Genomic DNA, 26,743 nt, shown 5'->3' with positions numbered 1-26,743 from the left:
TGCAACAATGAACTGTCACTTTGCTATACACTGCATATTATGCACGTTTTTTTTATATTCGGTAATTTCAAGAGTGCATACATGAGCTTATATTCAATTAACAAAATAAACTAAAACTACCTACCTAAAAAGAAAAAGCCTACAAATAAAAAATTGGCCCCAGGTCTGTATTATGAAGTGGATGGATATTTTTCAGGTTTTTCACTGTCTCTGGATTATGTCCTGCAACGTAGAAAAATGTTATTAGATACCTAATTAAAATAAAATCATTCTGTATCTTTTAATTTTGCTTATATAAGTAATTATAAAGCTGTGAAGTTTAACAAACATTCTGATATCGATCTCGATAAAGGAAACAAGCACACCACAAGCCACCATGTTTAAAACTGCAGTATTTCTTTTGGTAATATTCGCCGTCATATTTAAAGGTAAATTAAATTTAAGAATATAATTATAGTAGTTTTATAGTTTGATTTGTTCTTATTAACCTAGAGTTAGTGTTATGTATCGCGTATCCGATACGTTTAACAGTTGTCATAATTATTTTCACCTCAGCAGCTCGAACAAGGGTACATTGCTACTTAAAAACAGTGAGCAAAATCGCATTTTGCTCACTGAGATAGACAAAATGTGCAAAATGCGATTTTGCTCACTCAGTGAGCAAAATGCGGTTTTGCTCACTGTTTTTAAGTAGCAAAGTACCCTTGTTCGAGCTGCTGAGGTGAAAACTTAATTGTTGGTATATCTTAAGAAAACATGAGTGAATAGAGGTAAGTGATGAAGAAGGAATACATTTTTCGGGTTCTCTAATAGGTATGTTCTCACTGCTGAGGTGAAAAGTTTTGTGAACTACACGAGATCAAAGTTATTTACATCTCGTGCGCTTTTGAGTCCCTTACTACGCTCACGATTCTAAATTAAATTCACTCGCTACACTCGTGAATCTAGTATAGAATCTTTCGCTTGCACGGGACTCAAAATAAGCACTCGAAGAAATATCAAACTTTGATCTCTTGTTGTACAAATAACTATTGCATTTGTTATACCTTTTTACCTTTACTTTGCAATTCAGCATTAGAAATTATTTGCAAGGAGCAATATAAAAAAAAAATTAAATCCTACTACTTAGCTAGTACATTCTTCTTTATCTTCTTTTTTTATATTATATTACTTAGTTATTATGGTGCGAGTGTTAATTCATTACTTTTTCAGCCAATACTTTACAATGTTACGTGTGCTATGATTGTGAAAACTTTAGTGACGAATATCTAACATCCTGCGACTCGTTGCTTTCTACTACTACTACAACTACTGTTAGTGTCGCGCAAGTCTCGCAACCTACATCTACTAGTACCTCTACGAGTACCTCACCAAGTACAACGCCTTCCTCTACCAGCTCTAGGTAATCTACAACTATATGTATTCTATACTTATTCTTCTTATTCTTTATTTATTTATACTTATATATAAATCTATTTAAGTTATAAGTGTATTGCTCCAGTTCAAAGTTCAAAATAATATGTAAGTATACGTATAAATACAATATGTGACGTTCCATGGGAAAAGGTACCTTATGGCACCTGGCGCTTACGTCGCATAGCACCGCAATTGTATTGGAGCGGCGTTAATAATAGCGTAGGCGCCAACCGCCATAAGGTACCTTTACCCGTGGGACGTCACATATTGCCATAGCCTCGTACTCGTAGATAGTTTAACAGCACTTCATAATATCCGTAAATTTAAAAGGACCCCATTAATTTGTTTTATTTTCAATTTTTAAGTTCTTGTTATGTTATTGTTATCTATTTAATCCGTCATTCGTTATTCAATGCTAATGAAAATGAACATCTCAACTTGCATTGACAGCATGCTAACTAATTGTACTGTATTTAAATGTATTTTCGTAGTACCGAATCAACTACTTCAAGTTCTACTACTAATACTACCGAATCAACTACCTCAAACTCTACTACGACGTCTACTACAACACCTACTACGAATACAACGACGACAACTCTAGCTCCTCAGTCGCAAGTCTCAGATTTTGCAGAGAGACTAGAGAGGGCAAATACGAGTACAACGTGGGAGTGTGTCAAGGGAACTCTTCCAGGTGGGTTGTTTTAACATTTAATTAACGAAAACCTTTATAGCAAAAGATATCTGTTTAGTTGTTTTTTACTTTGAACCTCTAATATTAACCGATGCAGGAAATAGTTAAAATAAATACCGAGCGCAAATATTACAGTGACTATACTATCCATGTGTAACTAGCGCCCATACTTCAACAGCTTGACTACGACTGAAGCACCCTCTAGTTATTTAAGATCTCACAGTAAATCTAGAAAATAAGCACGATATACAGTGGACGTGTTTTAAAGGATCTGTGTATAATCATTAACTTGTTAACACTATTTTGTTCAAGAAATTCTGATCTTGGGGCTTATCCTGATTGCATTCTAAGGGATCCCGAGGATGAAAAATCTGAGTAGGCACTACTGATAAACCCTCATGTATAACACTAGGTTAAGGCTTCTGTCATCTGTTTTAGATACCTATCTAAAGATGAATATGGATTTTACCGAATACTCACTGAATTATTCGTCTCATCTATAACAAATTTTCAATTTTCCGCAGTGAACGGCTCCAGCGTGGTCGTCCGCGGCTGCGCAGCGGGCCGTACCAACGAAACCTGCAACATGTTTGGGCTGAGCTCCTGCTCGTTCTGCTCAACTGACAAATGCAACGGAGCTGGTTCTATACAAGCATCGGCTGCTGTTTTAGCCGTAGCATTTTTCGCGTATATAGTTAAGGACTTTTAAGGTCGTATATGCAACGTGGTTAGACTCGGACGAGTCTTTTTTATGAGCCTCGTGAGGCGTTCTCGAGGTTCGACGTAACATTCGGATGGCGACTGCAGCTGTGGGATATTGGTGATAATACTGTCCATATTTGTTAATTGAGTGACGGATTGAACGTATCATATAGGTACGTACAGCGAACTGCAAAATTTCATGGACACTTTATGAATGGAATTAATTACTACATAAATAAAATTTACGGTGATGATAATATCAAGAAAATTGACGGCGATGTCTCATTGTAGCAGTGAAACTGTAATAGTGTCAACGTTGCTACGTTCGCAATTATAATATGCCTTAATATATGCCTTGCGGGAACTTACAAATTAAAATAATGTAAATTTCATGTCTTTTTGACACTATTCGGTACATCTCGCTCACTTTTGTATGATGAGAGCGAGTTTCGCTGCGAGTTATTAACATATCATATCAGCAAAACATATTATTATCGAACATGCATTACAAGCATAACTGCCATATTCAAAAACATTGTTTGAAATACTTATGAAAATATAGTATTAACTATCTAATGCCACTTTACGGTTGTTATGTGCGGTAGGGCAGATTAATTGTATGATGAAGTTTGATTTCAGTCACCTACCATAGCTCTTGGTATCATTAACATGTAAGAGAAAAATCCTATGACATTAAATACTTTGATAAAATACTCTTATCGCTAAGAAATAAAATCTTACCAAGTTACCACATTGTTGCGTTTTTCCACCATTTTCCCTTTAGCCCATATCAACAAAATAATAAATAAACTGTAATAGGTTATTGTTAATTGTGATGTATTGTTGTGATTCATCCGTTCAAAACCCTTTGACGCTGGTCATCTCGTAATTGTCCATTATATAAAAAATAATCTGACCAGTTAACATATATATCAACTGGACGATAATTACTCTCCATTAGTCGGACCAAATAGTCCAACGGATAACGTCAATATGGAGAAATCCTTGTGTGTGTTTCTTTTTTTGTGTAGTGCTTTAATGGAAGGTCAGTAAGTGTTGAAAATATTAACGTTACAGTATTTTTAATCTATGTTCAAGTACGACATATACAGGATGGACCCAAATCACTCTACTTGGATGTGTAGTGAATATGAGTAAATCATGTTAAAATATCAAATAAATTAAATTTGCTCTGTAACTTTTATGTAAACGGTGCCTTAGGCTGCAGTAGATTTTGTGACTAAGTTTTTGCAAAATAAAATAATAATAACACCGCAAATAAAAGAAATGATATACGATAGCTCGTGGTTGGAACTTCTGGAGCAATCGGGATCTTTGGTTAAAATTGCTTGGGTTATTCGGGCCCTTTCTGTATTTCCAAAGAGTGTCAATACAAATGTCTTAGGTTATAATCAGGAAGAAAGTCTGTTTTAGCATACATACCTAACCTTGTGAGTAAGAGCGCGAAGCACTGGCAAAAAATAGGCTGTCCCTCAATACAGACTTTGTTAATCTAAACTATCTAAAGTATGTAAACTATCAGTCCGGAAATACACATTTTCACGTATATTGTACCATAAACTTATTTTTCAGTGCAATGTTTAGAATGCTACATCTGTGATAACTGCCCGAAAGCCAAACTAGATGAAATACAAACTTGTGGGCCTACTACAATTTCTGAGCCATCAACTACGACAACGGAATCTCCAGCCACGACAACAGTGACGACAAAACTTCCAACCCCTTCTACATCAACCACACTTAAACTTACAACAGAAACTATACCGGAATTTACGACTATTTCCTCAACAATTCCTACAGAAGCTATAATTACGTCCACGACAACGACAGAAGTTGCTACTACGACAAAAACAAGACCTACTTCCACAGAATCTACAACTCCTACAGTAGCATCCTCAACAGCTGCATTGGAAACTACAAATATTCCAATGATAAGCCCCGCAGATGATATAACCTCTTCTACAGTCACAACAATAACCATTTCTGGTTTTCCAAGCACCGGCACAGAATCTCAACAAATCACAACACCCACAGAGGCTGCAATCACGTCAACATTACTGACTACAACAACCATAGCAGACCCTACAACAAGTTCTACAACGACTTCTGTGGCACACACAACACTTAAAGAAACAGTATCCGAACCCATAATCAGTTCCATAACAACAAAAGATCTTGGTCTAACAGACAACATAGTTTCATTTATTTCTACGTTCCCTACAACAACGGCAGTGCCTCTTGCAAGTTTTCCTGTAACAGAACCACAGACGTTTACAATATTACCTACTTTAACCGAACAGAATATGGAATCTATAACACAAAATATTCCAACACTGTCATTGGCTGAACCTATAGCAACATTCACGACAGAACCTGCACCAAAGATATCTACTATAGCTGTCGCAATTTATCCGGAGTCTACAGTAAATAATATAAGTCCTAAAAAAGAAGCAAACGTGATATACAGTTCTAGGAGAATGCAGTCCTCATCAGAAGCTTGTGCGTGCAAAAGCGTAAGTAATAATTTGGTTATTCCTAGTACTAATGTTGGAATTTATTTCTGTTGATTACATTTATTACGTAGCTTGAATATTGACTTCGGATCAAGGGGTAATAAATAGTTTATGCGATAAAAGAATTAGAACCGACTTCGTTTCATAATTTAAAATGACATAATTTTACGGTCTCCAGCCGCAGTCACCAAAGGCCCACTTCACCAAATGGTGCTTTATATTTTAGGGCAATACGAGTTACTTTTAAAATGCCCTAATTACATGTGCTTTTAATATTTAACAATATGTTTTCATAATTTTTCGAGGATTCTATCATAATTATCCTGACCAGACCATGGAACCAATGAAAAATATTTTTTAATACACCGTCATTATAGTCTTCATCAGCAGTCACGAAATGGTATTTTCCGAGAGCAATACTTGTTACTATATGAATGCCCAAATTACATATGCCGTTATTTTTTTTAAGTACATTGGCCATGGGGACGACAACACATTCGAGCAAAAAAGACTTTACAAACATTAAAAAACACAAATATCTCAGAAAATAGAACCTCCTTCAAAATTGATTAACCAAAATAGTATAATGAGAGTTCAATCGATTAATTGCAATGATTTTTGAACGATGGTACTGCAATTACTTGTCTAGCCAACCGTCTAGTTCAAGCACAAATTGGGTAGGTAATTTAAATACAAATGTTGTCTACGTGAATCAGATAATCGATATTAGAATTTGTGACGATAGGGTTCGCCGCAGTTGATATCTAAAGAACGTCATCGCCATACTATACTCATCCATCAATAACGACTAAACTCATTTATTTTGTATTAAAAGCAAACTTACCTAACTTAACCTCAAACATTCCGTTTAGTGGAAAGATCAGAAGAAGAAAAAATCATTCAAATCATCTAAACATTTTATTACGAATTTCAAGGTACTGAGCACTTACTCGTACTTCTTTATTCGGTAATAGAGTCGTAGTAATAGAGTTATTGATAAATCGAGTGAAAAAAATGAGTTATGTTACAAATCGATTAGGTACATTCTATAAATTAATAATTTACCTAAAAGTGTCCTCAATCGTATTTTCACATAATTTTGCATGAACCAAATGTTATCCTATTATCAATTTATCAATTTACAACCATCATACAACCATCGTCAATATACTTATAAGTAATGACACAGATGTAATTCTTGCAGGGAGAAAAATGTGACTGCTTGACCCATCAACGATCGAAAAGATATACTTTGAGAGGACTGGGCCTGTCAAAGGAAATCGTCAAGTACGTTTGCTTCGTGGATAAGTATAAAAGTAAGTACGAACTTCTGTATCGTGGGAACGATTAAGCCCTAACTCAGATAATAGAAATAAATTATTTGTATGGCCTAAACGTGTGTAAGTGTCGTAAGAATCGTTTTGTGTTTTTTTTTGTATGTTCTCTCGTACTTGCTAATGCTTGTGGTAATCGTTAAAGATTTCAAATATACTTACACGAGAGAAATGAGAGAGAGAGAAGTAGTTCACTCTGGAAATTTTTATTGAATTTTAGATTCCAAATAAACTCTTGAGACCATCTTCCTCGCGTTACCCGGCATTTTTGCCACGGCTCATGGGAGCCTGGTTTCCGCTTTACGAAAGCGACTGCCATCTGACCTTCCAACCCAGAGGGTAAACTAGGCCCTGTTGGGATTAGTCCGGTTTCCTCGCGATGAAACAAACTCTTTGAGACCATGTTTAGAAAATTAAATATCACTGTTATTTTGCCATTTCAGTAAATGAAACGGAGATCGTGAAAAGAGGATGTGCTATCAAGGAAGCAGACGAAAAAACTTTGTGCACTAATTTGGGCTTCGGAGGTGACTGTAAGATCTGCGATACCCATCAGTGCAACGGTGCTGCCATCATACGAGCATCCATCCTTTTAATGTTTAGTCTGTACTTCATTTGATACTTTTTTTTATTGTGCGCTGCTGTTACAATAAATGCTATTTATTTATTTCATTTATTTGATCTGAAAAAAATGAAAACATCCGCTCCTTTCTCTTAGGGAGAGGCAAGTTTCTTTGAAACACTACAGTCTCATATTATTTCAAACTTACTAAAGGGACATCAAACGAGGTACCTACTTAAAGGGCATTACATTGGACTAGAAGAAAAATAAAATTTAGGGCTTTGGAAAATTCTTCTTCTCTTAAATCTGTTAGGGGCTTTCAAACTTCGTAGGTTGCGACGGACATATTTCATGTGTTGTAAAATAGGTATAAAAAATATTGAATTGCTAATCTTTTGCTGCCCAATGTTGAGCTCATGTAGAATACATAACTACCAACATTCAAATCCACGATTACAAAGTCGCGGGCAACAGCTATTATGTAGTATTTAATTGCATTATCCTCCAGTCAGTTGCAGTCTTGATGAGTAATAACAAATGTCGGTTAAGTACCTAGGACACAGATTATATAATTAGAGTATCGCCGTCTAAGTCAGTAAGAAAAACTAACACTAGAACAATAACTCTTAAATTTATTACTGAAATATTTATTACTTAAGTATAACGATACACAGGAAAATGTGGCAATGAATTGTATTATTTATAGAGCCTTTGCGTACTTTTACGAAATTACGGAAATATTGGTGCAATCGTAAGGACGTTTTTTCAGTTTGTCCATTCATTCGTATCAGTAAAGAACTCGGAAATATGTTTTATATATAGGAATAGTATTTATTTCAGCTTGTTTTGTGTTAAAATAAAAATTAATTCGTTTAGGTTTAGCTGGGTAAGATTTTCGGTGAAGGAAAACGGGATAAACGAAGCCTAATACCTAAGTGGTAGTGGGTTAGGGGGCGTCTTGGTAGAATGTTCGCGATCCCAGGACGCCTCCCCAAACGACATATTGTGGGAAACGCCGGTGTGGGTTTAGTGGGTAGGCTCCTCCCCTCTTTTCACAACTGAAAAGAGCTGGGAGGTGAGAGTCCCACATACCCCCCATTATGGACCTACGTCGGGGCCAGGGGGACGATGCGTAACAGCATTCCCACCTCGACAATAAAAAAAAAGGGGGATAGTTAAGTAGTTCCTGGGCAAATTTATGAGATTAGGTCGTCGACTGGCCCCAGCTCTCTTAGTGAATCGTAGCAAAAGGCAGATAGAGTCAGACCGCGAAAAGTCTGCAGCGATTTTGAAACCCCACGCAGTGCAAGTGTCATTTTAAACGTCAAACTTCTACGAATTTATGACGTGTAAATAACACTTTCACTGCGTAGGCTATCAAAATCGCTGCAGACTTTTCTTGGTCTAACTCTAACGCAAGGGAGGTGATAGACATGATATATCCTTATGGTTTATTATTAACTAAAACGGGACACATTTTGAGGCACATGTATCTACTTTAGAACTCTTCTACTCTACGGCTACTATCAGTTTGACACTGACATAAACGCCATCGAGAACGTAATTTACTTTCTATACATCTCGCTCGTACTCGCATATTAGTGCGAACGAGATGTTAAGAAAATAAATTACTCAAGGTACGGGCTCTGATAATTATTTAGTGTCAGTGTCAGGTAACCGTCTATGTAAGCACCCGAAGCACCGGAATTTGATTCCGACGTTTAACATGCATGTTTATATGAACAGATATATTTATTTTGTTCCGTCTTAAATGATTTCACAATAATCACATAAATATATATATTGTCGTGTAGTGCTCATATACAAGCGGCGTACTAGTGAAACTTAGTTGATTTGTGTAAAAAATATTACTTAAAATGAAATATAATTTCACACATTTTTTTAAATAATATATTAATAATTTATTGAAAAATTGTCAAAAAATGTTGTTAATTGTTTCTGTAGCAGATCATTATATCAATCAATTACATATTTAGTCACGCTAGTCGTCCCACTTGAATGATTTTCAATACTGAGGAACTTACATCAAAATCACGGTTAACAGATTGTATCATTGATAAAAGAGGAAACTACTGCTTTTAACATCATAGTCGAAGAAACAACAAAGTCAAGGCCAAAAAACCCCGAAACAGAGGGGCATTCAGGCGAAACAGTGCATCTTTTGCTATCGCAGAAATTGTGCGGCTTCGTAAGTTGTGACACGTCTAGACTTAAGTAATCTGTGAATTCTCGATATCAAAAATTGTCGTAGATAGATAACACAAGTATGAGTTTATAATAGGAGTTCCCTGTCCGTTTGTAATAGGATCATCCGACTCGCTTGCGCATTGCACATTTACGCGTGAAAATGGAAGGCGCGAAATTTTTTATTTGTGGTTTTCTTCTGGTGTTTTTGTACTGCTTTTAAATAATCAAATTTATTTTTCCCAATAATTTTGTACAAGTAATAAACAAATTACATACTATATAAGAACTTAATTATTGAATTAGACAATGATTATTGAATTGATGATTTAAAGTTTGTAAACCTGTGCAAAAGTCGAAATTGTCGAAAATAAAGGTAGCAAAATAAATTCACGATAGACCCGTTTTTAAATATATTTTAATTTGTGTTCAAAACGTGAAAGTTTAGAATGTTATATATTGTAAAAAAATTAAGACAATTTCGTGAAAATCAAAACATTCATTTTATAATTTATATAAGTAGAATAGTAAAACGAATGTATGATTTAAATCAATGTAAGTAGGTACTAAGATATTAAAAAAAATTACAGTCAAGTACCTATCCAATTTATTTAAAGTAAAAAAAAAACATTTTTTTACATTATGCAATGTTTTCAGCCGGCGCCCTACAGTGCTTCGTTTGTCAAAATTGTAAAGAGGTAACACAGGACCAAATTCAAACATGCGAACCACCAAGTCCAACAACCACGGTGCCTACAGTTACGGAACCTCAGACTACAACTGAAGCTTCAACAACACCCGTGGCCACAAACACAACTACAGAACCCACTACTACAACAACGACAACCGCAGCAACAACTACAACTACAGAACCTACAAATACAACTACCGAAGCTACTACCACAACAGTTGCACCTACAAATACGACAACCGAATCTACGACTACAACCACTGCAACTACAACTACAACTACTACTGAAGCTACGACTACAACTACGGATCCTTCTACTAACACAACCACTGAAGCCACAACAACGACAACAGAACCTACGACTACAAGCACAACTACAGAGGCCACGACTACAAATACTACTACAGAAGCTACAACCACAATTACGGAACCAACTACGACAACAGAACCTACGACTACAAGCACAACCACAGATGCTACGACTACAACCACAACTACGACAACAGAACCTACGACTACAAGCACAACCACAGAGGCCACGACTACAAATACTACTACAGAAGCTACAACCACAACTACGGAACCAACTACGACAACAGAACCTACGACTACAAGCACAACCACAGAGGCCACGACTACAAATACGACTACTGAAGCTACAACCACAACTACTGACGCCACAACTACGACAACAGAACCTACGACTACAAGCACAACCACAGAGGCCACGACTACAAATACTACTACAGAATCTACAACCACAACTACGGAACCAACTACGACTACGACAACAGAACCTACGACTACAAGCACAACTACAGAGGCCACAACTACAAATACGACTACTGAAGCTACAGCCACAACTACTGAAGCCACAACTACGACAACAGAACCTACGACTACAAGCACGACCACAGAGGCCACGACTACAAATACTACTACAGAAGCTACAACCACAACTACGGAACCGACTACGACTACGACAACAGAACCTACGACTACAAGCACAACTACAGAGGCCACGACTACAAATACGACTACTGAAGCTACAACCACAACTACGGAACCAACTACGACTACGACTACAAGCACAACCACAGAGGCCACGACTACAAATACTACTACAGAAGCTACAACCACAACTACGGAACCAACTACGACTACAAGCACAACCACAGAGGCCACGACTACAAATACGACCACTGAAGCCACAACTACGGAACCGACTACGACAACAGAAGCAACAAACACAACTACAGAACCTACAAATACAACTACCGAAGCTACTACTACAACTGAGACCACAAATACAACAATAGAGCTTACTACTACCACAACCGCAGAAACTACCACGACTACAACACAGGTAATTTTAAAACATAACTAACTAACTATTACGGCTCAGCGACCCAAAGAGGATCTTGGCCTCTGAAACGAGAGCACACCACTTTTCCCGATCCTGCGCCATTTCCTGCCAATTATCGGCTTGAAGCTGACGCAGATCCGCTTCCACACTGCCTCCCGACCGGTATCTGGGCCGACCTACCGGGCGGCCACCAGTCGGTCTTCCCAGGTACGCCCTCTTGGCAGCTCGGTCCTCTCCCATTCTCAATAGGTGACCGAACCAGCGAAGTCTGTGGAATTTCGTTTCGCCGATGATGTTGGGCCCGGCCACCAACTCCTCGATTTCGGCATTCCTCCTTATCCTCCACGTGCCGTTGTCTCAAACCTTTTTCATGATGATGGTCATGTCACCAATCGATCATTTTATGAAATTATTGCCACATCAATTCTAAAATCTGGCCACGACATATAAAAGACTTAACCTGTGATGGCTTTTGCGTCTCTTTCTAACAAATATAGTTATTACGAGCCTTCCTTACGACCCTTGTGCCCTGTCTCATTTCAATGATTGTAAATCAGCAATGGCCCGATTCATTGTCATGTCACAAGTTGAATTTGTCATACTCATAGATAATATAGATATCAATGTAATTATACTTTGAAGGTACCTATATTATCATTATCATTTCCTTTTTCGATTATCAATATATTCATCCGATATTTTTTTTTTATCTTTATAACTTACCTATAGGTGAAATAACAACTGAGCTATCGTTGTCTACTATCTAGTAATTATAGTAGGTAGGTAAAGTTATATTTTTTGGACTAAACTCGTTGCGGATTTTATCTTTTTGACGTAGCCTGTGGTGGATTATTATCACAGATGTAGATTGGACGAAATTATGATAGTATTTTATGCAACCGTTGTATAAGAAGGGTCAAAAAAGGCGAGTGGCGTGAATTAGAAAACGAAGCGCCGGAAGCTCCGGCCCGGACACGGCCCGGTCTAACGTGAGTCATCCTTTACCCTAGTACTTGCTCCTTGCTAAATTAAATTTTTGGACAGTTTTTTCTCGATTTTGGTCCTAGCTAGTCTCGATTTTGGACGCTAAGTTTAGTGGTCTTCGTAGTCTATAGATGTTGCTATATTGAGGGTGTCACATGCGCGTTTCTGACTTATGAAGCAATTGTTTTTTACTATTAAACCTAGTCCTAATAAATATTTTGTAAGTTGGCAGCAATATACTCAGTTTGAAACTGAATTAATTAATTTGCAGTAACGTTTTACCCATTAGCACAAGTGATGTCATGAGGAAAAGACAATAGGTAGGTATAGACTTTTCTTCAAATCTATTCTATTATGTATGTTCTTATTACCTAGTATTCTTAAATGTATAAATGAAAGATAACAGTAGTTAGAAAAAATATTTATCATTATCGCAAATATTTATTATATAGTATTGATAGTGCTAAATGCCAAACATGAGTTGCATTATTCGGTAGGTTACTACGATGTCAGCGTTATTGGTTATACCTATTAGAAGATGCACGAGTTTGTATGCAAGTAGGTAAATGTTTTCATTCACCATGGGCCAAACTTACTTGTACTTACCTATATTATAAATATTATAATAGTACATTACGATACAAGTGAAAAAAGTAGGAAATTCGCAACGATTGGCGATAAATTGATAAACGACCGAAGGGAGTGTTTTAAATCGACACGAGTTGCGATTCGCACGTGTATTGTACAACGTTTCGGGCCCAACGGTCAACTGTCGATATGATATTTTCACTGAGACAGTTACAGGAAAAGTGTAGGGAGCAAAGCAGTCCTCTTGTCGTAGCTTTTGTCGACCTCAATAAGGCTTTTGACACTGTGAGCCGAGAGGGGCTATACTCGGTTCTTGGCAGTATCGGTTGCCCTCCAAAGCTCCTGAAGATAGTACAATCATTCCACGAGGGTATGGAAGCCACAATCCTTTACAATGGCGAAACATCTGCTCCCTTCGACGTATGCCGAGGTGTTCGACAAGGTTGTGTATTGGCACCTACTCTCTTTGGAATATTCTTTTCTGTACTCTTGAAGGTTGCTTTTGGAAACGATCTACAGGGCATACACCTTTACACAAGATCCGATGGTCAGATGTACAACCTAACGAGGCTTAAGTCCAAGCGTTATAGGGAGGACTTATATGCAGACAGCCTTCTCTTTGCTGACGATGCTGCTTTCGTCGCTCACAGTCAGTCTCAGCTGCAGGCCATCATGGATAAATTTTCAAGAGCTTGTGACCTATTTTCCATGTCCATTAATGCCAAGAAAACCACCATACTAGCGCAAGGATGTTCAGAACAGCCAACGATCACGCTTAACGGCGCACCTCTCGAGGTGGTCAGCAAGTTTTGCTACCTTGGTTCGCTTGTGTCGAGCAATCTCTCGCTTGACGCAGAGATCGACTCCCGCATCGGCAGAGCAGCCACTACGTTCGGGAGGCTCCGTGCAAGGGCTTGGGACAACAAACATCTCACGGTAAAAACGAAAATGCTTATTTACCAAGCATGTGTCCAGAGCACACTTCTGTATGGAGCAGAATCCTGGACGACTTACGCAAAACAAGAACGCCGGCTGAACACCTTTCATATGCGCTGTCTGCGGGGCATACTTGGCATCACATGGAGGGATCGCGTGACAAATGAGTCTGTTCTAAGCGAGGCACAGCTCCCCAGTATCACAGCCACACTGAAGAAGAGACGATTGAGGTGGCTTGGACATGTGTATCGAATGGAACGGACTCGTTTGCCACGCCAAATCTTGCTAGGAGAGGTTGCGGATGCAAAAAGACCGGTCGGGCGGCCAATACTGCGCTTTAAAGATTGCGCGAAACGTGACATGGTTGCTTTTAACATCTCATGCAACCAATGGCAGAAACTGGCCGAAGACCGACCCATGTGGCGTCGTGCTATTCATGATGGTCAATCCAAGCACGACGATGCCTGGTTTTCCTTATTAAAAGAAAAACGCATGAGGCGCCACGAGCAGGCCTCCAACCCCCGCCCACCTGGGGGAGCATACACCTGCTGCGTGTGTGGTCGAGGGATCCTCTCTCGTATAGGGCTTTACAGCCACGAACACAAGTGTCGTAACCGGGATGCTGCTTAAACATCTGACACAGATGGTAAAGGCCTATTATTATTTACAGTACATATGGCCCTTTAAATTTTCGACATACTTATGCATATTGTGCCAGTTACCGCACAAGGGCAGTAAATTAGCACCATTATGTACTGTAAATAATAATACTATCAGAAAATTACATTACCTACAGCAAGTACGTTTTAAAGTAGCAGCAAATCCATCGCCATCTACCATTGGCAATTAAAATGACAATAATTATGACGAATATGTATTTTTTAATTAATATATTAAATATTTTAGCAGGCATCTGACCTCGCCGGCAGTGTAAAGAGCCGATTCTACAGAAGTATCAAGCAAAATAGAGATGACGTGCAAGTGCGATGCGTTGTCACAAGTTACATGGAAGGTAAGAGAAAATTTAAAAGTGGGAAAATTACTGTCTTGGGTGAGACTTGAACTCACGGCCTCTGGATCGATACTCCAGCGCTCTGCCATCTGAGCTACCAAGACCTCATCCATAGCCAGCAAATCTTTCGCTTTCGCGCTGGAGTATCGATCCAGAGGCCGTGAGTTCATGTCTCACCCAAGACAGTAATTTTTCCACTTTTAAAATTTATTCTAAGCATACCTAATAGCATCGATCGCAGACGTTTCTGCTTGTTAAAATTAAAAAAAAAGGTAAGAGAAGTCAAATATTTGTACACTAAGAAATAAAGCCTGACAAAGTCTTTCTGTTTACGTACAGTGCGAGCTGCAAAATTACATGGACACTTTATTAACGAATTCATTGATAAAGTGTCCATGTAATGTCGCTGCTGGTGTACATTCGATTTTTTATCCTCTTACATAGTTCGTAAAGTCTTGTAATAGGTACTATAAAACAGACGTTATCAGGCATGTATTAACATTAACTAACTGAAATTTTCGCGTAATACATAGGTAATATAATAAATGAAGTAGTTTTGATGACTGAAAGTTGTTATTATTTTCAGACTTTCAAAATAGTGGCTGTTGTCAGTCTACTTTGTCTAATTCTGAATGCCTTCCAGTTTTTCAGTTCAAAGCACATATAAGTAATTACTTTTATTTGTTGCTTCTTCAAAATATTATTAAGTACAATACTTCAATTAAAATCAAAATAAAGCAAAGTAACGCCTGATTCTATTCATTACAGACATTACAGTACTTCAATGTAGAGTAAAATGATTTAATTTTAGTAAACTAGTACCATTTCGAATCTGTTAGTGACAATATGAAAGTCGACCTCATACTATTATCACTGTGACAATGTACGAAATGGTACTGAAATTGAGTTCCTAGACCATATCTAATTATCCACCTAAGACAACGTTTTACTTATTTACAGAAAATGGTGAAGAAAATGTAGTCAGGGGCTGTTCATACGAATCGGAAAACGCAACGGCCCGTTGCCACGAAGCCATCGGGCGAGATGATGTGGACCTCGTTCACTGTTCGGTTTGCGACGGCGATCTATGCAACTCCGCGGCGGCAGCTACCCTCACTTTAGTACCTTTAATCTTAGGGTTAATCATTAATGTATAAATAATACAGTATGTCGACTGACCACGCTAATTATACACAAACTTGGCAGTCAGAAACTCGTCGTAGCACTTAACATAAAAACTTTGCATAGTCTGAGTCTGACTCTATGTCATGAATTACCGATACCGGGGCGATAGTGTTTAAAAGTGTGCATGTATTTATTGGTACAAATGATACCTCTAATGAACATAATTATAGTTTATTTATTAAGTTAATTAGAGTTACGTCCTGTAAGATGTTAAGAACGAAATCATAAATCTTTGACACTTCAGTTCCTTTTATTTTGTCTATAGTTATGCAATGAAAGTACCTAATTTCATGACAATGTGATTCAATGTAAAATGATGTTTATGAAGTGGTCATGCAATTTTGCGGCTGGGTAAGCAAATAGTTTTGTACAAGTGTACAGTCAAATAAACTATTTGCTTAGCACAATTGGTACATCTTTGTATGGGGATATCTTAAGCTAATCGTTTGGTTTGAGTTTAAATTCATTTCATTCATAAATTGAGCATGCACTTTTGCAGCTCGCTGTATATATGTTATGTTGATAGTTTCGTTTTTGAATGTGTTTTAGATAAAATGTAAAATAATGGATGTAAGTTGTAAATACGAAAAAATGTCTATGAAATAATATCTATGAAATAAATCTAACTTATAAAATGTAGGTACCTAAGTAATAAATATATTTTATACAAAATGATAACGTTTGTCTCTTTTCGCGACATCATTTTGCTTTTAAACAACAATGTTCAAGTATTTATCTTTTACATTGTGTTTAGTTCTGCACAAAAGATCACCGCCCTTTCAGGACATGTACCTACGCTTGCACAGCACTCCAATGATAGAGTAAGTACTTCAAGAAAATGTATTTTTGTATGAGTGACAACACAATTATCAGATAATGGTGCACTAATTGAGTAATCGTAGTAATAAGTACTTCAGGCCATTAAGCCTTAAGGATCCGTGGAATAGAATTAGGTGTGTATATATGTTTCTAGTCATGTACCTCAATGAGAAAATAGTTTAAAAAAATCAGTCGTTGTTTATTGTTAAGTACAGTTAAGTAGAACGCAATAAAAAGGAAGCCTACATACATCTACAATCCGAAATTCAGTCAATGGCATTACCTATTTCAATTCAATAATTTTATCTTTAAAAATATTTGATTAGCTTGATACCTACTGCAAAAGTATAAAACCAGTGGCCGCGACCCTTTCAATGGGAGTAGAAAGAAAACTAAATGCATCAAAAACCAATGAAGGAATGACTCCTGAGATTGCAATATCTCCCAAGAAGGGAAAATGTAGGACATTCCTTCTTGTAATGTATTAGGTACCTACATTTTATGCGCAGCCATTCCAAAGGTTAAGTATTTGCAGGCCGTTATTAAATTTATTATCAGATTTATGAAATACTTACCTGTACAATGGATTAGGCCGAGATAGGCAAATATAAAATAGCCTATAAATTACTCGAATGCCTCTAATGGAATGATATTGTACTCACGGATTTTATATTAAATTTTTGATCTCAATAAATCATTTGCCTACAACTAGACTTCATACCTTACCGTTAGTACATTGCAAATAAACTCAAGGGCATGTCCGTAATGTACTCGGCCATTCTAAGTAATGCTTAGTAACCACGGTTGATTTGTCAAAATTATTGTTTGCAACCAAAGCGTACCGTTGCACCCCAGCGCCGGCTTCAGGGGCTCTCAAGCATGGAGAATCCGATAACCAGGCCTATATAGCTGCATGGAACCACCATGGCACCACATCTGGGAAAAACGGAGCAACATGGCCAGACTATCACTGTTCAGCGTCCTCGCCGTCACATTGGCTGTATTATTGTGTGGCGTTACGGGTAAGAGTTTATTAATTTGAAAACAAGCGAAACAAATGTTCTTGATTCAATTTTATATAGCATAACACGAACCAGCACGAACAGAACGACAGAGAAGATATAAATTGATCCAATGATGATCACGATGCTCAGTCATGACAGTCATGGGGGAACAACCAGATAGAGAGATCCAGATAATTATCATGTCCACAGATCTTGCAATGAAGTAAATAACCCCCTTCATTTTTTGCAGCGGATTCATCCGATGCGGACGAAGAGCGCTATCTTTCCGAAGATGATCCTTCCGAACGCGCCTCCGCCTCCGCTCACGCTTCAGCTCAAGGATTAGGTCAAGGACAAGGAGGAAACATGTACCCTCGCTACCCACCAAGGCCCGTAGTAAACCCACTCCCTCAGAAGATGGTACGATGCGTCACGTGCTCGGGCTGCCCGCAGGCGAAGAATGTGACCACTTCGAAGTTTTGTCCGTATTCGCAGGACCCGTTCAAGAATGGGAAATGCGTTGTGTTCACTGAGAAGTACTACCGTAAGTCCTCATTCCTTTAAAGTAGCATTTATATAAAAAACATGGTTTTTTTTTACGTTTTGAAGCTTATTCCATATGCATAATATTGCATGGGTTGAACAAAAGGCTCGAAAGGATTCGTATAAGTAGTAGATACTCGTCGTATATAAAAATTCATACTATACCGTACACACTGTAGTGAACGTAGTGAGTTCTTTCCAGAACTTAGCCGGACATACTGCTATACTTATGTCTAGATCTTAATCGGTAAAGTACCTATTCTAAATGAGACAGTATAGTTGCAAAAGTATTATGTATTAAAAAAATACTAACGTAGCAAACAGTGTTACCATGCATGCCGAGTTCATGCACCTGCATGCAGCTACATATATGATTCCTAGTCAGGAAGATATTACATCATATTAATCACGTTTAATTCGCTTTTACGATCGCCAAACAATAGCTACCTACATTTAGGGAAATCCCACTCTAATTTTGATTTCTTTGTGCAGAATTAATGATGGGTATTCACCTATTGAAGTGGTAAATAGTAGTACGATGCGTCATAGAATGTCCACTCATTCACGTCTAGGTATAATAAGTACTTAAGTTTGACTTTAAGACACGATGAATATTGCGGCAAACAGTATAAAACCTACTTACCAACAAGTAGATAAAAGTGACTCAGAAAAGAAGATGACATTACTACTAATATTTTTTTCATTATAAATAAATTATGCATTCAATGATTCAAATGCGCTATCTTATCTATTCTTATCTAAAATTTATATAAGGCGGCGACTAATTGCCGTATTCGAACTTCAAGATATTCACAAGAGACGACACGTACAACGTACAAGATCCATTCTAACGTTATAGTTTAGATTTCAACTAGTCCTCTTTTGCAGCGCAATTCGGGCAACCAATGTCACTTTTACGTTAGATAGAGTTAGATATCTATTCGATGTGAATTGGATCACTAAGTCATATCTTGTGGAAATCGTTCATGAGTATCTCCAGAATCGCGCAAATGTCAAATTTGACAAGTTAGATCTTAAACATATCGTTATCGTATCTTGGTGATGTCTAAAAGATATCTAATAGATGCCTATTTCAAAATCAGAATCGGGCCCCTAAACTCTCTGAACTTCAAATAGTACACTTGTGGTCCTTCACGTACGAGTACCTACCTAAAGTGTCATTCTATAGAACTTGCTAACTATGTAAACAAACCGCCTTATTGAAATCGTCTCTGAATGTCAATATACTATATTGACTTTTGACTATCTATTTATACCAAAAGAGACGTAATCCATAAAGAGTGTCAAAGTCCATACATCACGGCGCGGCGTGCCTCATCCTGTTGTAAATTTACTATATATAGTTATTATACTCTTTGTTGTAAATGGCGCTAATTTTTAAGTCTATGTACTACACTTTTTGCGTATGACCACCTATCATTTATCAAACCTCCCCCGCTGCTATGTATACCTTCAAAATATGAAATTGGACATCTACAGCGCCAATTATCTTTTTACCTAAAGGAATTCATTTGCAGATATGAAGGAGCCATTTGTCATGCGCGGCTGCATGGCCGAGCGGGGATCCTGCTCCGAAATAAGGACCGCTGTGCAGCCCCAGAAGGAACTGGTTAACCTGCTAAGTTGTCGGGAGTGTGAAGGCGACCTATGCAACGGGGCAGGACACTTCACCGCAAACCTGGTGACGGCGCTTATGTTTGTAACACCTTTGCTCATGAAATATACACTCTCGTAGGACATTAAAAGTCTGAAACTACTTACACACTGACAAGCTTGGTTTTGCGACTGGCAAAAATGTAGGCTATTAAAAATGTTTTGGAAAGTTGTCAGTGCATAGGCGGCGTGAAATTCATGAATAGCTATAGGGAAAGGTGTTACTAAATATCCTAGCTCCCTTGTCCGCCTGTCGAAGAACAAATCTAAATCTAAGTGACTATTTCTTTTTTTATTTGATATAAAAGCAAGAAGTTCTAGATCTCCTTTTTAGATTGTCAATTGTCAATCATCCCGAAAACCGAAATTACGGAACGTTACGGAACTCCTAGGATGTCAAATTACAGTATCATGACCAATTTTATGACAATTTGAAACAATAAATACCTAAATGACAAACGATATTATTTTGTTGTAAATACCTAATACCAAATAATACCAATACTAAGCCATCTATGAGTATTAACTATCTAACTATTCCATTGGCTCTCAATGCTTACTTTTTCAAACAAAGATGAATAGATACCAAACCTACCTACCTAAGTCTACCAAAGTATAAGGAAAAATTAATAAAGCTAAATTGAACACGTGTATGTTTTGTTTGAAGTATTTTTCCTATTCGAGGTACAGTATATCTACACGATTTTTTCTAGGTACACGAATTTATATTATGATCGTCAATACATACCTATAATTTACATTATTTAATAAATTAAAAATACAATTTAATAATGTCTGAGTAAGCAATCCAAGATAAATATGAACTATATATATATTATTATACTCTTTGATATGAACCACGAATTTCGACATATGTTATTAGGCATATGTCACATATGGCCAAACCAAGCGGAATAGGTGCTTTGAAGCCTAAAGCGACATCTACATTTTTTAACCCGTACTTCATACAAGGTAACGTGTTTGTGATAATAACCTGCGATGCGTTAAACCGATAAGAGGATCGGCGTCGGTCATATAGCTTGAATATAACAGATGTCACTGGTATCAGCGATAAACGAACTAAAAAAAGTTAGGTATAATTTTTACGATTCGTAGTAAATACCTTAAGTACTTAATTTTTAATATTGTCCTTTATCCCAGCATTTTTTTTTAAGTTTAGGTATAACTACCCTAAAAATAAAATAGATTATTTGCCTATTTATAGTCTGATGTGAGTTCCGCATAATAAATGCTTTGTGGGGGATTCCGAAATCCACAGAGATATCTAGGAATGTCCGCGGGTAACACATTTACGTGAACACCATAAATTGACAGTTGATTTGATGTTAAATATAGAACTCGAGTCACAAGAATCAAAGTGGACTTATTTATAAAAGGTGGCCAACCCATGTATATCGTTCCTACCTATCTATGTATATCGTTTTAAAATTGGTGTATTGTATTATTGAGGTTGACATTATACTTCAGCGTTTTCCCTGATATGTCAGAGCCTCTACCATCAGTTGCCTGAGTATTTCTCACTTACTTTATGTGAATAAACGTGCCTTATGTCACGTTTTACGTTTCTTTACGGTCTAATGTGCCTAACTTCACTCCACTAGAAACGATGCTGTCCCTTTCTAAGTATACTAAAAAACAGTGCAAGAATTATATCGGAGGATTATACAGCGCCCCTAGGAGTCACCTAAAGAACTAAATATCAAAGTAACCTACCGAAAACATCGAAGTTTGCAAATTGCGGGCATCTTTCTCTGTCAGTCTAATTACTCCTTAATTAGAGTAAAAGAGAAGCATGCCCGCATATTGCGAACTGTGAAATGTTTTAGCTGTTTCTATGGTTTCTAATAGGGTGATCAAAAACATAAATGTGAAATGAGAGCCAAGTCCAATATTTAGAATATGCCTCGGTATTGATTTTGCGGAAAAAAAGAATTGATATCTATATGGGTGCCAAGTTCTAGTTCGCTTGTGATGTAATTAAAGTTCAGGATTTTACTTGACTAGTTTTTACGTATACGCTATATTATATTTGTCTATGTTACTTTTTTAAGAATTTAGTTTGTTGGTATAAAAACTAGACAAGACAAATCCTGAACTTTAATTTCATCCCAAGCGAACTAGGACTTGCACCCAGGGTAATTCGCCAGTGACTGGCCAGCTGGCCACCTTAAACTAATGATGAATTCTATTCATCTATATGTCGCAGGGAAATGATCAAAACAGAGATTTGAACAAATCTCTAAGGGATATGATCAAATCACGCAGGATGTTAAAATGGCGAATCCATATCATCATTTCTGGATGTGCTGTTTCAACACCAGAGGACTCGCCACTCTCATCAGCAACATATACGAATCACAATCAGGACTTAGTATCACAGAACGCAATAACAGCTGATAACGACGACGAACTTATAACATTAAACGATTTACAATCATTCACGAAAAACACACCTATCAATAACTTCGACAACTACGATGATGATGATGATGATCTCCCAGCAGTTCAATTAAATAATCACACGGCTTCAACTTCGAATAATCTAACAACAGCTGAAGTTGCAATCAACGGTAAGAAAATAGTAACGTCCATGGTTTCAGACAGCGGAGCAGACAACACTGAAAAAAAAAATATTTTGCATAGTTTGTGAAATAGAATGTACTGGAGCTCACACGTACGATATTTGTGAAAATCCAGTGCATGCAATATGTGGAAGTACTGTTGGAGAGGAAGGTTATGGCTCAGTCGTTAAATGCCAATTATGCCAAAAAGAATTGCTTTCTTTTAGAGCTGAGAGGGAAAATGCGGCAAAATTTTTGAAAATATCGGCTGAAAAAATGAAAGATACTTCTCTGCACAAATTCAAAGAGTTGCTAATCAAATCAAGCGTGTTGGTGGACGTCCCTAAGGTAGACAGAGGTCCATTAGATGGAAGTAATGTACCGGGGATTGTTTTAAATATTAAAAATAATCTGTACCAAATCGGCACATCTGTCGGCACCATAAAAGACTGGCTGCCTAGAAACGCACATCAGCCAACCACAACGTCATTTACTGCAGCAGTTCCCTCTACAAAGTACAGTCTACGTGAAATTGCAGCTAAGTTATCTGTATTTGGAGGTCAGGGGTTCAAGAAGTGTTCCTGTGAAAAGTCCAAAGTACAATGCAAAACAAATAGATGTGCCTGTAAAAAACATAATGTCATGTGTATCTCAAGATGCCACAAATCTACAACATGTTTTAACAAATAATTGGCTACTTTCCTACTAGTCAAATTAGCTACTTTTTTAGAACTGTCATAACGATTTCCTAATATTTTATGTTTAATTTATTAATTAGGAACTAACATTAGAGTTAAGAATTAATATTGTATACTAACAAATTATATGAGTCATGTTACTTGAATAAATTAAATTTATTATTATTAATATGGAAATTATATGAAAACGTGTACAATGACGTCACGGTTAGCTCACATACTTTTTACATTTCAATCCGATTTATTAAATAGAAACAATTTATTTGAAGTAGAGGAAAGTACTCAATTAAAATTACGTTTACGCACTTGTTGCTTTGTTTTTCATTACCGTCAAAACTTGCAACTTTACCATCAGAAGGTAACTTTACCATAGTCTATTGTAGTAAGAAAGTATGGTATAATTTAAAAGACAATCCCTCTTAATAATTAATATTATGTTTCGGTTTACAACCACCTATTCTTGTATTCGATTAAAATAGCTGGTTTAATAAACAAATTTAATACCTACTATTGACATTTTATTTCACCATTTCACTTTAATCTAGTCAGAAATTTGATCAAATCGCTTAACTGTATTAGAATAAACTGTTGTATTCTGTACTGACTGTACTTGCTTTCGTCATTTCACTAAACCGTTCAGAGATTTCATCAAATCACCATCTTCCAGTTGAGACTTTATCATTTCACTAAACCTGTTTAGCGAAATGATAAAACTAGTTGACCTCTTGAGTTCGTTTCGTCAACTTACTGTCGTAGTTAGGGATTTTGTCAAATTCCTAAACAAATCTAGTGAAATGAAAAAGCGTTTCGCGTTTATTGGCCGATTTTGTCTTTTCACTAAACAGAGTCAGTAATTTGGTCAAATGACTGAATTTTTCTAGGGAAATGATGATATTTTAACATCCTGCGTGATTTGATCATATCCCTTAGAGATTTGTTCAAATCTCTGTTTTGATCATTTCCCTGCGACATATAAACAGAATTCAATTTAGTATAGTTTCGATAACTGGTCAGCTTTCAATAACTGGCCACCTAATACTAAAATGAATTTTGTTTATACGTGAATATAATTCATTTTTAGTTTAGGGCCAGTAACTGGCAAAATACCCCGTATAAGTATAGATTTCAATTCGTTTTCCGGCGAAGTCAACAACGACGCATATTTTTTATAAGTACCTAGTATTGAACTTGACTATCATTTCAAATTATTTTATGTTTTTGATGCATTATCATTACTTTTTGTACAGAAATTATTAGTATTCATCATAGTTGATTTCGAAACTAACATTTATTTCTATTTAACAATTATTTCTAGTTAATATAACACATAGCCGCTGAGTCGTCAGTTCTCTTTTAAACTTGGCTTGACACGCTACCCGCCATTCTTGAATTTGTGCGAGCTATTTTGTCACTTTTTACCTCGGAGTAGCCATTAACAAGCTTTCCCCTCTGTCGAAAATAGGCGGCCAACGGTCATACACAATGTATGGACTGACGTTTATCTGACATGGCTATTTTTACGTTACGCATACATTTGACGTTCCCCTCCCCCGCAAAAATCGGCAGACTGTTTTGTACAGAAAATTACAGACAAGGCGTCTCCGTTTGATTATATCCTCTAAGCTTTTTACAGATTCAACATTCATTCTACAATTTTTAAAGATTTGACGTTGCCATAGTTACGAAAATATTAAACATATCAATGTTAGTAAACAATGTATAAACAGTGCTGTGTTCAAGAAAAAAATGCAAAATAATATATGATAAATACGTAAACACCATTAATAATCGTGTTAGAATTATACATTTGCGTGTTAAAAAATATGAAGCAAATTATACGGGCTACTTTTGGCTACATAAATAAGATTATTATGTACTTATGTTGAAAATAGTACACACGTGAGAAGAAATCTGTATTAAAATAGGTATGTATATATGTTAGGTCTTGCCCTGGCCTCGCTTTGTGTAGGTTGCTGTACGTGCCGGCGTACAAGTAAGTAACATTATACGGCCTTAACAGCGATCTAAATTTTATGGTACCTAAATGATCTCGATCTTAGCACTTTCAGTGCCAAGCGCCCCTTCCCAATACAAAATGAACCCACTCAGCGGGTTTTTGGGCAGTGAATGTGTTAAACCTTATTTTAATTTTCAGATTGTGAACTACCAGCAAAAAATGATAAGTTTTATATTTCCTGTTGCCAAACTGACGAGACATGAAACATCATCACCACACACATGAAACATCGAACTGAACTTGAACATCGGGAAATAATATATAGGTAGTAAAGAAAAATAAATAAACTCACAGAACATTTGTATGTTTTATTTTATTTAAGATATAAAATAATAGGTAATAATATAAAAAATACGTAGGAACTCTCTCTGTGTACATATAAACAACAGGTCTTGCAGTATGTATATTGTGTTACTATGTGGTATGTGCACCCGGCGACAACAACACAACATGTCTATGTACCGCTCCTTGACATCATCATCTTCCTCAAGTTGTTGTCCCGGCATTTAGCCACTTGCCAACTAATCACTTCTACAATGCATACAACAATGAACGATCTGCTTGCACGCATGTACCGCTGGATGCCATCCGGGTTTGTATGGAAATGTTGTTTTCAATCATAGGTTCATGCCTAAAAGCAAAAACTGCTCGTAAGTAATGTGATCTTTGCAAATGTACTTAACTAAACAGTAGAAATAGGAGTAAATATAACTCATTACCTTTGTATCAAATCAGCCTTTTTTCGAGCTACTAATTGATTTATTCCGTATTAGTTTTGCCTGGAGTTCACGTAACTCTTATAAATAAATACATACTACGTTGAAAATTGCAAAGATAATCGTGAAAAATATGTTTATTTGTTGTATTTACAAGTTGACAGAAATGTAACGTCGAAAACGCACGTATTTTTCGATGACATCTGTCACGTTTATTCGCGTAAACGGCGTAAAGTAATTAACTTGTATAATTCTGGCTCAGTTTTCTTTATATAGTTAGAAAGAGAGCGTTTTAGGTGTGAAGTTAGGCATGGATAGAAAACTTACGTAAAAACATTAGGAACTCATGGTACCAGTTGAAATTTTTAGTTCTTTAAGTGACCGGTAGAGGCACTGTACAAATACTCCATACATTTTCCTTAACGTTCTCACTATCGACTGTCATTTACGGAACTCATGGTAGTGCTTCAGGAGACTTGGC

General features: G+C 36.9%; 5 protein-coding genes across 5 annotated transcripts; all 5 read left to right on the top strand.

Annotated features, from left to right (window-relative positions):
- Window positions 1-343: 343 nt before the first annotated feature.
- Window positions 344-2,844, top strand: LOC134654129 (uncharacterized). The gene is made up of 4 exons (XM_063509575.1): window positions 344-428; window positions 1,213-1,402; window positions 1,908-2,110; window positions 2,635-2,844. Exons 1-4 carry the CDS (start codon window positions 377-379, stop codon window positions 2,817-2,819), a joined length of 630 nt encoding a protein of 209 aa, XP_063365645.1. The 5' UTR covers window positions 344-376; the 3' UTR covers window positions 2,820-2,844.
- Window positions 2,845-3,705: 861 nt separating this feature from the next.
- LOC134654348 (uncharacterized) lies at window positions 3,706-5,306 on the top strand. Its single transcript, XM_063509813.1, has 3 exons — window positions 3,706-3,857; window positions 4,406-5,256; window positions 5,301-5,306. Exons 1-3 carry the CDS (start codon window positions 3,806-3,808, stop codon window positions 5,304-5,306), a joined length of 909 nt encoding a protein of 302 aa, XP_063365883.1. The 5' UTR covers window positions 3,706-3,805.
- Window positions 5,219-7,352, top strand: LOC134653838 (uncharacterized). Its single transcript, XM_063509201.1, has 3 exons — window positions 5,219-5,346; window positions 6,551-6,662; window positions 7,124-7,352. The coding sequence occupies exons 1-3, from the start codon at window positions 5,311-5,313 to the stop codon at window positions 7,297-7,299; spliced, it is 324 nt and encodes a 107-aa protein (XP_063365271.1). The 5' UTR covers window positions 5,219-5,310; the 3' UTR covers window positions 7,300-7,352.
- Window positions 7,353-10,094: 2,742 nt separating this feature from the next.
- Window positions 10,095-16,181, top strand: LOC134654347 (mucin-2-like). Its single transcript, XM_063509812.1, has 4 exons — window positions 10,095-11,504; window positions 13,572-14,012; window positions 14,922-15,024; window positions 15,985-16,181. The coding sequence occupies exons 1-4, from the start codon at window positions 10,095-10,097 to the stop codon at window positions 16,179-16,181; spliced, it is 2,151 nt and encodes a 716-aa protein (XP_063365882.1).
- A 1,724-nt stretch (window positions 16,182-17,905) lies between these two features.
- On the top strand, window positions 17,906-20,515 carry LOC134654130 (uncharacterized). The gene is made up of 3 exons (XM_063509576.1): window positions 17,906-18,050; window positions 18,283-18,576; window positions 20,114-20,515. Exons 1-3 carry the CDS (start codon window positions 17,942-17,944, stop codon window positions 20,329-20,331), a joined length of 621 nt encoding a protein of 206 aa, XP_063365646.1. The 5' UTR covers window positions 17,906-17,941; the 3' UTR covers window positions 20,332-20,515.
- The last annotated feature ends 6,228 nt before the right edge of the window (window positions 20,516-26,743 follow it).

Source organism: Cydia amplana, chromosome 14 (assembly GCF_948474715.1).
Source record: "Cydia amplana chromosome 14, ilCydAmpl1.1, whole genome shotgun sequence".
NCBI lineage: Eukaryota > Metazoa > Arthropoda > Insecta > Lepidoptera > Tortricidae > Cydia > Cydia amplana.
This window is presented reverse-complemented; position numbering and strand designations above follow the sequence as displayed.